This window comes from Saccopteryx bilineata, chromosome 2, assembly GCF_036850765.1.
Source record: "Saccopteryx bilineata isolate mSacBil1 chromosome 2, mSacBil1_pri_phased_curated, whole genome shotgun sequence".
NCBI classification, from domain to species: Eukaryota; Metazoa; Chordata; class Mammalia; order Chiroptera; family Emballonuridae; genus Saccopteryx; species Saccopteryx bilineata.
In genome coordinates this window covers 218,661,908-218,675,016 of record NC_089491.1, presented here as the reverse complement: position 1 = coordinate 218,675,016, position 13,109 = coordinate 218,661,908, and the positions used below count along the sequence as shown (strand labels likewise).

The following is a 13,109-nucleotide window of genomic DNA, read 5'->3' as shown; positions in this document are numbered from 1 at the left end:
CTGTCTCTCTCTTCCCCTCCAGCAGCCAAAGGCTCCATTGGAGCAAAGATGACCCGGGCGCTGGGGATGGCTCCTTGGCCTCTGCCCCAGGCGCTAGAGTGGCTCTGGTCTCGACAGAGCGATGCCCCGGAGGGGCAGAGCATCGCCCCTGGTGGGCGTGCCGGGTGGATCCCGGTCGGGCGCATGTGGAAGTCTGTCTGACTGCCTCTCCCCGTTTACAGCTTCGGAAAAATACAAAAAAAAGGAAAAAAAAAAAAAAGCCCAATTTACTAAATTAGATTTTAACCAACTTTCCAAAAGTTGCTTAGATTTTAATTAAATTTATTAAGACTATGTTTGAAGTATTAGAACCAAATATATACATAAAATTTATAACTGTAGTTTGAAATGTTTAAAGAGATTTAATCTGCAAAATTTATAAACTGAAATTTAATCTATGATCAAAGTGATTATTTTTAATTTGGGGGGGCTTTAAATATTTATTTTTATTAAACTTATTGAGATGACAGTTAATAAAATTATATAGGTTTTAGGTACAGAATTCTGTAATACATCATTTGTATATTGTATTAACCCTTGGAGTAGTGAGTTTTTTTCATGCCCGCTGACCCCTAAAAATGGGTTTTTTTCAAAAAATGAAATTAGGCCTGACCTGTGGTGGTGCAGTGGATAAAGCGTCGACCTAGAAATGCTGAGGTGGCTGGTTCGAAACCCTGGGCTTGCCTGGTCAAGGCACATATGGGAGTTGATGCTTCCAGCTCCTCCCCCCTTCTCTCTCTCTGTTTCTCCTCTCTCTCTCTGTCTCTCCCTCTCCTCTCTAAAATGAATAAATAAATAAAAAAAAAATGAAATTAGTTTCAGTTAATTTTATTAACTTAAAATCATGTTTGATAACCAACTTATGGAAACAAGAACTTACATTTGCCTTTTTTTTTTTTTTTTTTTTTTCATCTTTTCTGAAGCTGGAAACAGGGAGAGACAGTCAGACAGACTCCCGCATGCGCCCGACCGGGATCCACCCGGCACGCCCACCAGGGGGGGGCGCTTTGCCCACCAGGGGGCGATGCTCTGCCCATCCTGGGCGTCGCCATGTTGCGACCCTCCTGGGTGTCGCCATATTGCGACCAGAGCCACTCTAGCGCCTGGGGCAGAGGCCACAGAGCCATCCCCAGCGCCCGGGCCATTTTTGCTCCAATGGAGCCTTGGCTGCGGGAGGGGAAGAGAGAGACAGAGAGGAAAGCGCGGCGGAGGGGTGGAGAAGCAAATGGGCGCTTCTCCTATGTGCCCTGGCCGGGAATCGAACCCGGGTCCTCCGCACGCTAGGCCGACGCTCTACCGTTGAGCCAACCGGCCAGGGCTACATTTGCCTTTTTTTAATGTTGCTTTACACATTTTTAAAATAAAAATTTTTGTACAATCATACTCTGGATGGTCAGGAGGCACGAGGACGTACATGACTGTTCATACTACTCAAAGGGTTAAGTGCTCACCACCCCAAGTCAAGTCTTCAAGAGTTTTTTGGGGTTTTTTTGCACATGAGAGTGACAGAGACAGGAAGGGAAAGAGATGACGTATGAACTCGTAGTTGTGGCATCTTAGTTGTTCACTGATAGCTTCTCATATATGCCTTGACCACAGGACTCTATCCAACCCAATGACCCCTTGCTCAAGTCAGCGACCTTGGGCTCAAGCCAGTGACCTTGCTTAAGCCAACAACCATGAGATTATGTTGATGATCCCACATTCAAGCTGGTGACCCTGCACTCAAGTTGGTGAGCCTGTGCTCAAGCTGGCAACTGAGGGTTTCAAACCTGGGACCTCAGAATCCCATGTCAACACTCTATCCACTATGCTACCACGGGTCAGGCTGGGTGTTTTTAATTTTTAATAGAGAATGAACTAAAATTAACTTTACTAGAATTTTAAGCCATGTTTAAAAATTTTTTTTTAATTTACACCTTTAATAAACCTAATGTTGCTCAAACAGCAAACACAAATGGAAACTACTATGCCAATGACAAACTGGTCAGAAACATGAAGAATTATACCCAGAGAACAGACCAATAGTCGAGCCTATATAAATGGGAAGCTGCAATTTCTTGGTGAAGACCAAGAGCAGCTTTATGAGGGGAAACGTCTGGAGGAAGGACCGAGTATGCCCTAGGGAGTACAGACAGCTTCAGAGCGGAAGCGGTGCCCCACTTACCCCAGAGCTGTGGCTGCGAAGGCCGCCCCAGCAGCACCAACCTCCTCACAATCCCTCTGAAGAACCTCCTGAATGAGCTCATCTACGACCTGCACCAGGTCCTAAAGAGAGGTCAGATAGGAAGGTCAGGCATGCTGGCAGTAACACTGCCTCAATCCAGATGGAATTTATCAGCAAACAATCTGACTCCACACTGAAGTCTTCACAGCCTAAGTGCACTGAAACCCTTCACAGAACCATCAAGTTCTCATGTAACATCCTGTCCAGGGCAGAAATCCCATCAAGACGTTATCTATGGACACTGTTTGAAGATGTTTTAATGACTTTCATACGGGGTTAATTACGCTGTTTCTGGAAAGACTTCCTGCTAATGAACAGAAGAGATGCTTTTGGAGAGGATGGCAACCCTGTTACCTGCTCAAGTATGACTGTTCAAAGGACCCCAGTGCCACTCCCCCACATCAAACATGCTCAGTGTCTGTGGCCATTTTTCGTGTTCCCCCTCAGCTCTCCCTGATCCCCTGGCTAGGGTAGTGCCCAGCACCTGTCCAAGCAACAGGTGGCAAGACAGTCCCAAAACCTATGTGGTGAACAGATTCTATTCAACCCCAGGGACATGTCTGTCAGTTGATACACTGACCACAGGGGCACACCTGTCAGTAGGCATTTGGTGTTACCCATGGTCCCATGTCCACTAGCTTTCAAATGTGTGTTGTGTTGAACACCATTTGGAGCAGACCCGTGGGGGCATAGGATGGCGTTGGGACAATACGACCATGGACATTACATGTCTGTAGAGCCCTAGGCACAGGAAGCACTTGATGCAGGGCAACACTTATTTTAGCATCAGCATTAGGTTCATAAAAACCCTTTAGCTCATTCTCCAGTTTCACCTGTGACCTTTCAAAGAGAGACAGGGGCAACAAGCTAGAAACCTGCACATCATCCCTGCTCTCAGAAACTCAGGCTCCTTGTCTGAGACACAGACTCAAGTCTTATGGGCCAGGTCCCAAAGTGAGACATGTCATGGCTGGATCAGAACATTCTAAGGTCATGTGTGTAACCAACTTAGGTTTGGTCTACAGACAATGGTCAGATTGGACATCAGGTGCTGCTGGACAGTTTGTGCACAACAGACTCCTTGGAGCCTGATCTGGAAGACTCCTTACCGTGTCAGAGTACACAGCCTCAGGCTTTGCAGGAAGAACCTCTGGCTGCACAGGGGGCTGCACAAGGGGTGGGAAGAGGCTGGATGCCTCACTCGGCGTGGGTGCTAGGTGGTGAGACAGAGAGGCCAGGGTAGATGCTGGGACAGGAAGAGACTGGAGGAGGGCCGGTGGGAATGCATCTGCCTCAGTACCAGGCTCCTCTCCTCTCCCCCTACCTGGAAGAGAACAGGAACCATGGGCACAGAGGACAAACTCCAGGCCACCCAGAGTGACTTGGAAAACTAGTCATCCTCCCTGAGCTTTAGCGTGAGAACCAAGCATCATGATGCAAAGTAGCCTTTCAGGCTGATCTCAGGGTAAAACTCCTGAGCAGAGCTGACATCTATACCTGCACACTGGACCTCAAAATGAGACAGATGCTTTTGGCTCCCAAGAGGTATCCTAGAGGGGCAAGTAGCCAGTTCCATCACCCAACTGCAGTTCCACTTACCTGTGGCATCCAAGCCGGGTCTTTGAGTGCCCACAGGCAGCTCTGCAGCCAGGCTTTCCCCGACGTACTTGTTCTGGGAGTTGAAGCTGCACACGGGGATATGACGAGGGACGGGGGGTAATGGCCCTCCATTCACAATTTCCCCAACTGACTCCGTCAGCTTCCTGGTAATAAACACCGACTTCCTGGCCTTCAATAATCCCTCTGGCTCCAAGAATGAGGACCGGTTCAGCTCGACACAGCTACCCAGACCACAAAGAATCCACAGAGAGGCATCACAGGTGAGAGGCCAGCCTTGACTTCTCAGTACCCGGCAATAACCCTAGAAGTCCCATCCCCGTCACTGAGTCACCACACAGCCACGTGGAAATCAGGAGGGAGGCAGCACCCACTGCTGTGCTGCCAGCCTACACAGGAGCCACCTGGCCTGTTAACAGCCACACGTGGAGCAGCACACACCTACATGCTACTGGTTCCCTTCAAAGCTGCCACATCCCCATGAGGACAGGACTACAGGCCACACCCAGGCAGTAAAGTTGGAGCAGGGACAGGTTGGAAAACTTAGCTCAGGGAGTGCCTGACATGTTTTGTATCATGATGCCATTTTCTGGGAAAGGGCTGACAAACCTCGTCAGGTTCTCAAAACACTCAGAATTCAAGCAGAGAGGCCTCTGGCCTGGCCCACTGGCACTTGTCTGGACCATCAGAGATGGACGGTGGCCTGTCACAGGTCAGCAGAGGCCATCCTCAAGGCACAGAACAAGGAGGCCCTACCCTTTACCTTTAATTCTCCATAACTTGTAAAAAAGCAGTGATTTTAGAGTCACAAAGAACTAGGTCTGAACCCAATCTGCTGACAAGCACCATGTGACCTGGGGACGTTCTTCAGTCCCTCTGACCCTTACTATGTACACCAAGGAAGCAGCACACAAAATGTGCTCTCTCCAGGGCCTAGAATGTTGACAGCACTTCCCAGCCCTTTATCAGAATTAAGATAAAAAGGGAACAAGAAAAGCCCTGCAGTTCCACCCCCAGATCTCACCCATCAGAAACAGTGAGGCCATGGTAGTTGAGGAAGTCACTGGCCTCTTCGCCATCCCTGAAGAGCAGCATGCGCACCACACTATCCAGAGGAAAGACGGTGGATCGCTGTGTGCTCACCGTGTATGCAATATTGAGTGCCCGAAGAGCATCCCTGCGGATCTGAAAGAAGAAGCCAGTTATTGCCATCTCAAAGGGTCAGTCGCCCCAGGACCATAGAAAGGCTGGCATAGAGGACAGGGTTCCTGCTGTAGCTCAGTCCTTCTGGAAAGCAATCTGGCGCTATGGTATGAGTCCCAGGCTTGGTGATCTAAGGCCATCTGCTCAAGGGAAGATGCCCAGGAATGCATGCAAAGGAACCAATTTCATATGCAGAAAAGGTTCAGCCTGAACGCCTTATTTGTAAGGGAAACTAGAAAACAAAACTGCCCCACAGTGGGGCAACAAAAGGAAACTGTGCAGCATACATTCAATGAAAAACTGTGTAGCTGCTAAAAATTATCACAATGACAATGGAATAGCACTGAAAAATAGATAATACAAAATTGAGTCAGAGACAAAATTGTTTCATAGAACTGTAACAAGTGCTTTAAAAAAAGAAGACAAAGGAAAACCAGGAAAATGATAACAAAACCTGTACGGGGTGGTAAGACTCTGGGTGGCTTTTCTCAGTGTTCTTTAATTCAACCACTATTTATCAAGTGTTTACCTTACCCTGGCATTGTTAATGCTGAGACTACAACAATGAAAACAAAATCCCTGCCTGACCAGGCAGTGGAGCAGTGGATAGAGCATTGGACTGGGATGCAGAGGACCCAGGTCAAGACCCTGAGCTTGTCAGCTCATCCAGCTTGAGCACGGGCTCAGCAGCTTGAGTGTGAGATCATAGACATGACCCATGGTCACTGGCTTGAGTCCAAAGGTCACTGGCTTGAAGCCCAAGGTTGCTGGCTTGAGCAAGGAGTCCCTTGCTCTGCTGTAGCCCCCCAGTCAAAGCACATAGGAGAAAGCAATCAATAAACAACTGAAGTGCCACAATGAAGACTTGATGCTTCTCATCTCTCTCTCTTCCTGTGTAAGTCTGTCTCTATCTGTCCCTCTGTGTCTCTGTGCAAAAAAAAAAAAAGAAAAAAATCCCTGTCCCCCATGTAGCTAATGTGTTAGGGAGAGACCAGCACTGAATAAATTGAACATGTAAAATATATAGTATATTTAATGATGACACTGCAATAAAGAGAAAGGCAGAGGAGGGCAGGGTAGGCCCAGCCAAGAAGGTGGCAGCCATACCAAGACTTAGAGGTGGCGGCCCTATGTGATTCTATGAAAAGAAAGAGCAGTGAGAACAGGAAGTACAGAAACCCTGAGGCAGGAGGGTATGGGGCTTGGAGAATAGGAGGCACCACTACAGCAGGAGCTAATCAAGGAGGAACCAGGGATGATGGTCCTGGGGACAAGGGACAGTGTGTATATCCTTAGTTTTCTTTATCAAAAGCACAAAGTTCCCCAAGTGAGGGACATCATTAGAAATCTTCATTTGTGCCAGAATTTCAGTTGTTGGCAATTATCAGATCTGACGATGTACACACTTATACAAGATTCTCTGCCTGGGATGTGACTGTGTAGTCACTGTTTACAGGAGAACTTGGTGTGTGACCAAAGAAGAAAAATGACCTGGAGTTACAAGAACCAGCCAGCAGGTCCCTGTGATGTCCTGAGCAGCCTCCTCCGCATCCAGTTGGCCCCAAGGGCTCTCAGCAAGGACTCCTGTTGGTGGCATCCTCCACCCCTGCGGCTGGGGGAGCAGCATAGCATGTACACTGTGAGGTACATGTGAGCTGCTCTGTAATCATTCCCAAGTGCCCTCGGTCTGGGGCTGAAAACCTCACTAGAGAGTCTGAGGCCAGGGGCTCACACTCTAAGCAAAGCCCCAGGCCTGCCTTTGTAACTCCAGAGCACAGCATAATACCAACAAAGAGCAATGACCTGAGATATTTATTGAAATGCATTTAGCTTCATCAGGATCACTCTAGAAATGTAAATTAATAACACTGAGAATTTCTTAGAGGCTTAGTGTGTGCAGATTTTTATTTTTTTATTTTTTTTCTTCCAGTGAAGATCAAGTGCTAGAAACTAGTTACATGGTTCTAAAGAGAGTTCTCTTATCTGAACCATAAGAACAGTATTTTTCATTGCCTTCAATGATCAAAGATGCCAACCCCTATAAAATGGGATAACATCAGTGATCCTGGGAGGCCGCCAGAGGGCTGTGTGCAAATTATAGCCCAGGACCTGCCTGAAATGTTCATGGAATACAAAAACACTTAAAACAGAAGCAGCCTGCTTTGTTCTAATTCTGAAAGTACAGTGACATTACTTACCTGATTAAAGTAACAATGTAAAAGACAAGCGTTCAGGTAAGACGCTGACTGGACCAGTTTGAAAAACCTCACAAAATTATTACTGTTCAGTGCAGCAAAAGCCTGAACAGCAAATTTCACCTCAGGGGAGTTTCTAACAGCTGGATGAAACTGCTGTACTTCTCTGTTAACAAATGGAGATAAAAGAGATTAAATTTTATTTTTAATTAGTTCTACAAACTATCCACAAAACCAGATGTGATAAGAAACTAGATTTCAACCATACTGATAAAGGGAGTCCTAATGGTGACATGTGCCATTACACTCACTGTTTCCTAATTTCAAAACTGCCAATCTTAGGCCAGATTGGTAAAAACATTTTAAGATGATGAATAAAGGAAGTAAATTCAAACAACAATTTAAGAATGGACTACCTAAGAGATACTTTAATTTCAACTAGCAGCCAGCTGTTTGATGACAATGCATAAGAAACAAAATTTAACTTTGTTTTGTTTAAAATAAACTGATTTGACTAATTATTCAACATGGAGGACACATGGCCAACACAAATGCAAAGACTACACAGCCACTTTCCAGGACAAGTTTTCCTCCAAGGCTTAATTTTAAAACGTATAATCAATCACACCTCTAAACATTCTCTGACAAGGTTCTTGGAAAAAAATACTAAGTTAAAAAAGAGTTTCAGCTTTATTAAGGGGACCTTGGAGATACCAGTTGTCATCAAATCCAGTTTACCAATGACAGGGGACTCTGCCATATTTCTCACATCTATATTTGTATTGAATAGACCCAGATTTAAAATTCATTCTTTCTTAGTATCAAACCCTTAGTATTTGTTTCACACATTTTTCCTCTCCTACTACTGAGATCTTGGTAGAGATGTGTGTGCACATACATACAAGGAAACACGCCTAGATACAGCAAATTGCTAACAGCTCTGACAGGGCACCCTGGGCATCGCTGTCCGACTCCCTCACCTATTCTGCTCACCAGGCCAATTCCTTCCTCGTTTTCTCTTGCTGACAAGGAGATTATTCTCAGGAAGGATTTTGGGCCAAATAAAGATGTGCCGTTGTCAGCGCTCATCCCCATCCTACTCCCAGTGGCTCAGTTCAACAGAATGCAGAGACCAGACCAGCCCTGGTTTCTTACTGTAATCCCAGCATTAAGGACCAGAGACAATTTAGCACTATCAGCAACTGCTAATCCCAACAGCTCTTCTCTTGTTTACACTTTGCTTTCTAGACAGCTTACTAGTTCAGAATTTGAAAATTCACCTTAGGATGTCCCCCTTATTGAGATTGAGCAGCACGTTGTAACCCTGGAACTCAGCTTCGCTGACACAGAACACGCCCTTGTTTCTCAGGTCCTGGTACATCTCCTTCAGACTCTGAAGGCACTTGGTCATGTTCTCATTGTTGATCTTGGCATCAAAGGAGGACATGGGCTCCTCACACATGAAGTGGGCACAGTGGATATGAAGCCGAGCACATTTCTCAATCAGGGACACTGTCACAGGATCACACAGGTGCTGCTGCGTGATGTCCTGGCCACGAGCAAGAGGGGAATATTATACATGCACACACGTATGACACACTTCACATATGCACAGGTGGACTTGTATGCACACAAACACCTTACGTGCATACATGTCTCACATACACAGATCCCATGCACACATTCCCATGCAGAGAATCGATCAACTACTAGAAAAATCATGTTTATTACCTGAATTTCCCATAGTTCAATTTGAAACAAAGCCCACAAAGAACATTTTAATAGGACTTTGTAATGATTTTAAGTAATAATATACTTTCTGTTACGGATAAAATGTAACTAAAACGACAAAAACTCTTTCACCTTAGAATTCACAGTTCTTTCTTTTCCTAATCAAAAGAGGTTGATACCTTCCGTATGCCCCGTGTGCGGTTCCACAGGAAGTCGTACCAGTCCCGTAGGTTGCCCTCCTTCTGGTCCATAATCTGGGTCACCAGGTAGTCCATGGTCCTGCTAAGCACTGCTGAGGGCCGCAGCTCATGTGGCAGGGGCTCCTCCTGATCAGCTGAGGAGCGGCTGTATTCCTTGACGGCTGCTGCGTGGTCCACCTAAAGACATGGAATGGAGACAAGCATCTGGGTGGCAGGTGGTGGATCAACCTCCCAGCAGCTGTGTCTTAAAATAAGGGGGGAAATCACACACACAATCATACAAGATCAATACTACAAAATATAATTTTATATGTAAAATTTCTGTTTGAAGGTGGCAATCAAAATTAAGAGACAAAATATATTGACCCTGGGCAGATAGTTGTTGGTTAGAGCATCATCCCAATACACCAAGGTTGTAGGTTCAGTCCCTGGTAAGGGCACATGCAAGAATCAACCAACGAATGCATGAGTAAGTGAAACAACAAACCAATGTCTCTCGCTCTCTAAAAGCAATATATTTAAAAAAATTAAATTACAAAAAATAAATTGAAAGGCCCTGGCCGGTTGGCTCAGTGGTAGAGCATCGGCCTGGCGTGCAGGAATCCCGGGTTTGATTCCCGGCCAGGGCACACAGGAGAAGCGTCCGTCTGCTTCTCCACCCTTCCCCCTCTCCTTCCTCTCTGTCTCTCTCTTCCCCTCCCACAGCCAAGGCTCCATTGGAGCAAAGTTTGCCCGGGCGCTGAGAATGGCTCTGTGGCCTCAGCCTCGGGCGCTAGAATGCTCTGGTTGCAACAGAGCGACGCCCCGGATAGGCAGAGCATCGCCCCCTGGTGGGCGTGCCGGGTGGATCCCGGTCGGGCACATGCAGGAGTCTGTCTGACTGCCTCCCCGTTTCTGGCTTTGGAAAAATACAAAAAATAATAATAATAAAATAAAATAAATAAACTGAGAAACATATTTTTAAGATAAGTGGCCAAGACATCAAGAAAGAAAGGAATATAAGTGAAGACACAACTGCTTGGCTCCTAGAACAGGGGTGTGACACATTAAGGACTTTATCATATTTTTAATATTTTTATTTATTCATTTTAGAGAAGAGAGAAAGACAAACAGAGAAGGGAGAAAAGGGGGGAGGAGAAGGAAGCATCAAATCCCTTATGTGCCTTGACCAGGCAAGCCTAGGGTTTTGAACGGGCGACCTTAGTGTTCCAGGTTGACGCTTTATCCACAGCGCCACCACAGGTCAGGCAGGTAAAGGACTTTAAAGCACTTTCAAAGGTCTTAGCCATGTTCAAATACCAGATTGTATCTACACAGACCAGGAATGGAATGGAAACAAGGGGGGAGGGGGACAGTAGGGTCCTGATGGGGCCATGGCCAGTTACCCACCAAAAGCTTGGAGATGCATCTTCTACTTGCAAGGAGGCTGAAGACATGTGGCCTAGGGCCACAGGCCCACTACAAACTCTGTCACTGTCCCTGGGGCAAGAGCCCATGGCCCTTGCCACAACAGTTGAGGCCTGACTGAGGACTCTGCGTTGGGTAAAGACAGCTATATAACCACCAGCCAGGAATGGAGAAAAAGCCCAAAAGCAAAATTAACAAAGACTAAAAGGACCTAAAATGGGGATTTTTAGGGAAACAATTTGAGAACTCGCTCAGGCACATATTCAGGAACCTGAAAAAAGGTCATACCCTCTGGGTTAACTAACTTAATTCTTAGAATTGATCTTAAGGAAATAATATAAACACTTTAGAAGTAATACACATATAGCATGCCCAAATGAATTACTAATACAATTAAAAAATCAAAAAGTCTATCAAATGATTGCAAAGTGGGGAGTTTTGACAGAACTGTGTAATTAAAAAACATGTCATCAGGCCCTGGCCTGTTGGCTCAGTGGTAGAGCGTCGGCCTGGCGTGCGGGGGACCCGGGTTCGATTCCCGGCCAGGGCACATAGGAGAAGCGCACATTTGCTTCTCCACCCCCCCCCCTCCTTCCTCTCTGTCTCTCTCTTCCCCTCCCGCAGCCAAGGCTCCATTGGAGCAAAGATGGCCCAGGTGCTGGGGATGGTTCCTTGGCCTCTGCCCCAGGCGCTAGAGTGGCTCTGGTCGCGGCAGAGCGGACCCCCCCCCCCAGGGGCAGAGCATCGCCCCCTGGTGGGCAGAGCGTTGCCCCTGGTGGGCATGCCGGGTGGATCCCTGTTGGGCGCATGCGGGAGTCTGTCTGTCTCTCCCCGTTTCTAGCTTCAGAAAAAAAAAAAAAAAACCTGCCATCATTTAAAAATGCTTTTAAAAAGTTCATCTAACAAAAGAAAATCATGATATAATTTTTTTTAATATCTTTTTTTTTAAATTCATTTTAGAGAGGAGAGGGAGAGACAGAGAGAGAGAGAGAGAGAGAGAGGAGAGACAGAGAGAGAGAAGGAGGGGAGGAGCTGGAAGCATCAACTCCCATATGTGCCTTGACCAGGCAAGCCCAGGGTTTCGAACCAGCGACCTCAGCATTCCAGGTCGACGCTTTATCCACTGCGCCACCACAGGTCAGGCTCATGATATAATTTTAGTAAAAAAAAAGTCATACAAAATTATATTTACAACATAATCCCAAATGTGAAAAACATAAACATAGAAAAGGACAGGAATAAAATTGTGAAAAGAAATGCAAAAATGTTTTTTAATCTATACCTTAAGGTCCCTTGTGTCCTAGCACTTTACACAAGACTCTTTAGTACACACTCACAATATTAACAATGTAACATGATTGTTACATACTTTAAAAAAAGTAAACATCCAGATCAGGTATCAATATAAACAGAAATTATGAAAGAATAAGCCTCCCTCCCTGCAAGTTCCACCTCCAGCTCAACAGTGAGTTATAGACAAGTGCCTACAGGGACCCCAAGGGGCATGGGGCTCCACCTGGTCAGTCCCTGGGATCACTTCAAATACACTCAGCTGGCTCCTCGTTTCCCGCATGTACCGTTCCTTCTCGGGACACATGTCAGGGCACGTCCCAACAAAAGTGCTCGCTTTGTCCAGGTCAGTTCTTTTCACCCGAGCTAAATGATGTCAAGAAAACAGTAAGAACATACCACATAGTTACTAAGAATTCAGAAAAGTTCATTTTCATAATGATAAAAGAAAAAATAAAAGTAAAAATAAATATTATACAAACCACAAAAGAAAATATTTTAAGACATTGGGCCTCTGGGCCTGACCAGGCAGTGGCGCAGTGGATAGAGCGTCAGACTGGGATGTGGAGGACCCAGGTTTGAGACCCCGAGGTCGCCAGCTTGAGCACAAGCTCATCTGGTTTGAGCAAGGTTCACCAGTTTAAGCCCAAGGTCGCTGGCTCGAGCAAGGCGGTCACTCAGTCTGCTATAGCCCCCGGTCAAGGCACATATGAGAAATCAATCAATGAACAACTAAGGAACCGCAACAAAGAATTGATGTTTCTCATCTCTCTCCCTTCCTTTCTGTCTGTCCCTATCTGTACCTCTCTCTGACTCTCTCTGTCTCTCCCACAAGAGAAAAAAAACAAAAAACAAAAAACATTGGGCCTCCGGAAAGAAAAGCATGGCCTATCACACTGTAGGGCAGGGTGTCAAGGCCAGTAAAGACCCCCAAGGTGCCTGACCTGTGGTGGCGCAGTGGATAAAGCGTTGACCTGGAAATGCTGAGGTCGCCGGTTCGAGACCCTGGGCTTGCCTGGTCAAGGCACATATGGGAGTTGATGCTTCCTGCTCCTCCTCCTTCTCTCTCTCTCCTCTCTCCTCTCTCTCTCTCTCTCTCTCCCCCTCTCTCTCCTTTCTAAAATGAATAAATAAATAAAAGACTTTAAAAAAAAAAAGGACCCCCAAGGTCTGCTTGCCTCTCCTGATGGGTGTCTCCAC

The 13,109-nt window shown here is 46.2% G+C and overlaps 1 protein-coding gene across 2 annotated transcripts in view; it reads right to left on the bottom strand.

The window, feature by feature from the left end:
- The window catches only part of MCM3AP (minichromosome maintenance complex component 3 associated protein), a 66,448-nt gene that overhangs the window by 40,938 nt on the left and 12,401 nt on the right, over nucleotides 1-13,109 (bottom strand). Inside the window, exons 7-14 of one of the 2 annotated variants that reach the window (XM_066259137.1) lie at nucleotides 12,136-12,275; nucleotides 9,192-9,389; nucleotides 8,562-8,830; nucleotides 7,285-7,447; nucleotides 4,908-5,068; nucleotides 3,866-4,107; nucleotides 3,376-3,590; nucleotides 2,207-2,307 (exon numbers count right to left, since the gene is read on the bottom strand). In XM_066259137.1, the coding sequence (XP_066115234.1) occupies nucleotides 2,207-2,307; nucleotides 3,376-3,590; nucleotides 3,866-4,107; nucleotides 4,908-5,068; nucleotides 7,285-7,447; nucleotides 8,562-8,830; nucleotides 9,192-9,389; nucleotides 12,136-12,275 (1,489 nt within the window). The remainder of the gene's footprint in view (nucleotides 1-2,206; nucleotides 2,308-3,375; nucleotides 3,591-3,865; nucleotides 4,108-4,907; nucleotides 5,069-7,284; nucleotides 7,448-8,561; nucleotides 8,831-9,191; nucleotides 9,390-12,135; nucleotides 12,276-13,109) is intronic. The other variant, XM_066259138.1, reaches the window with a different exon arrangement.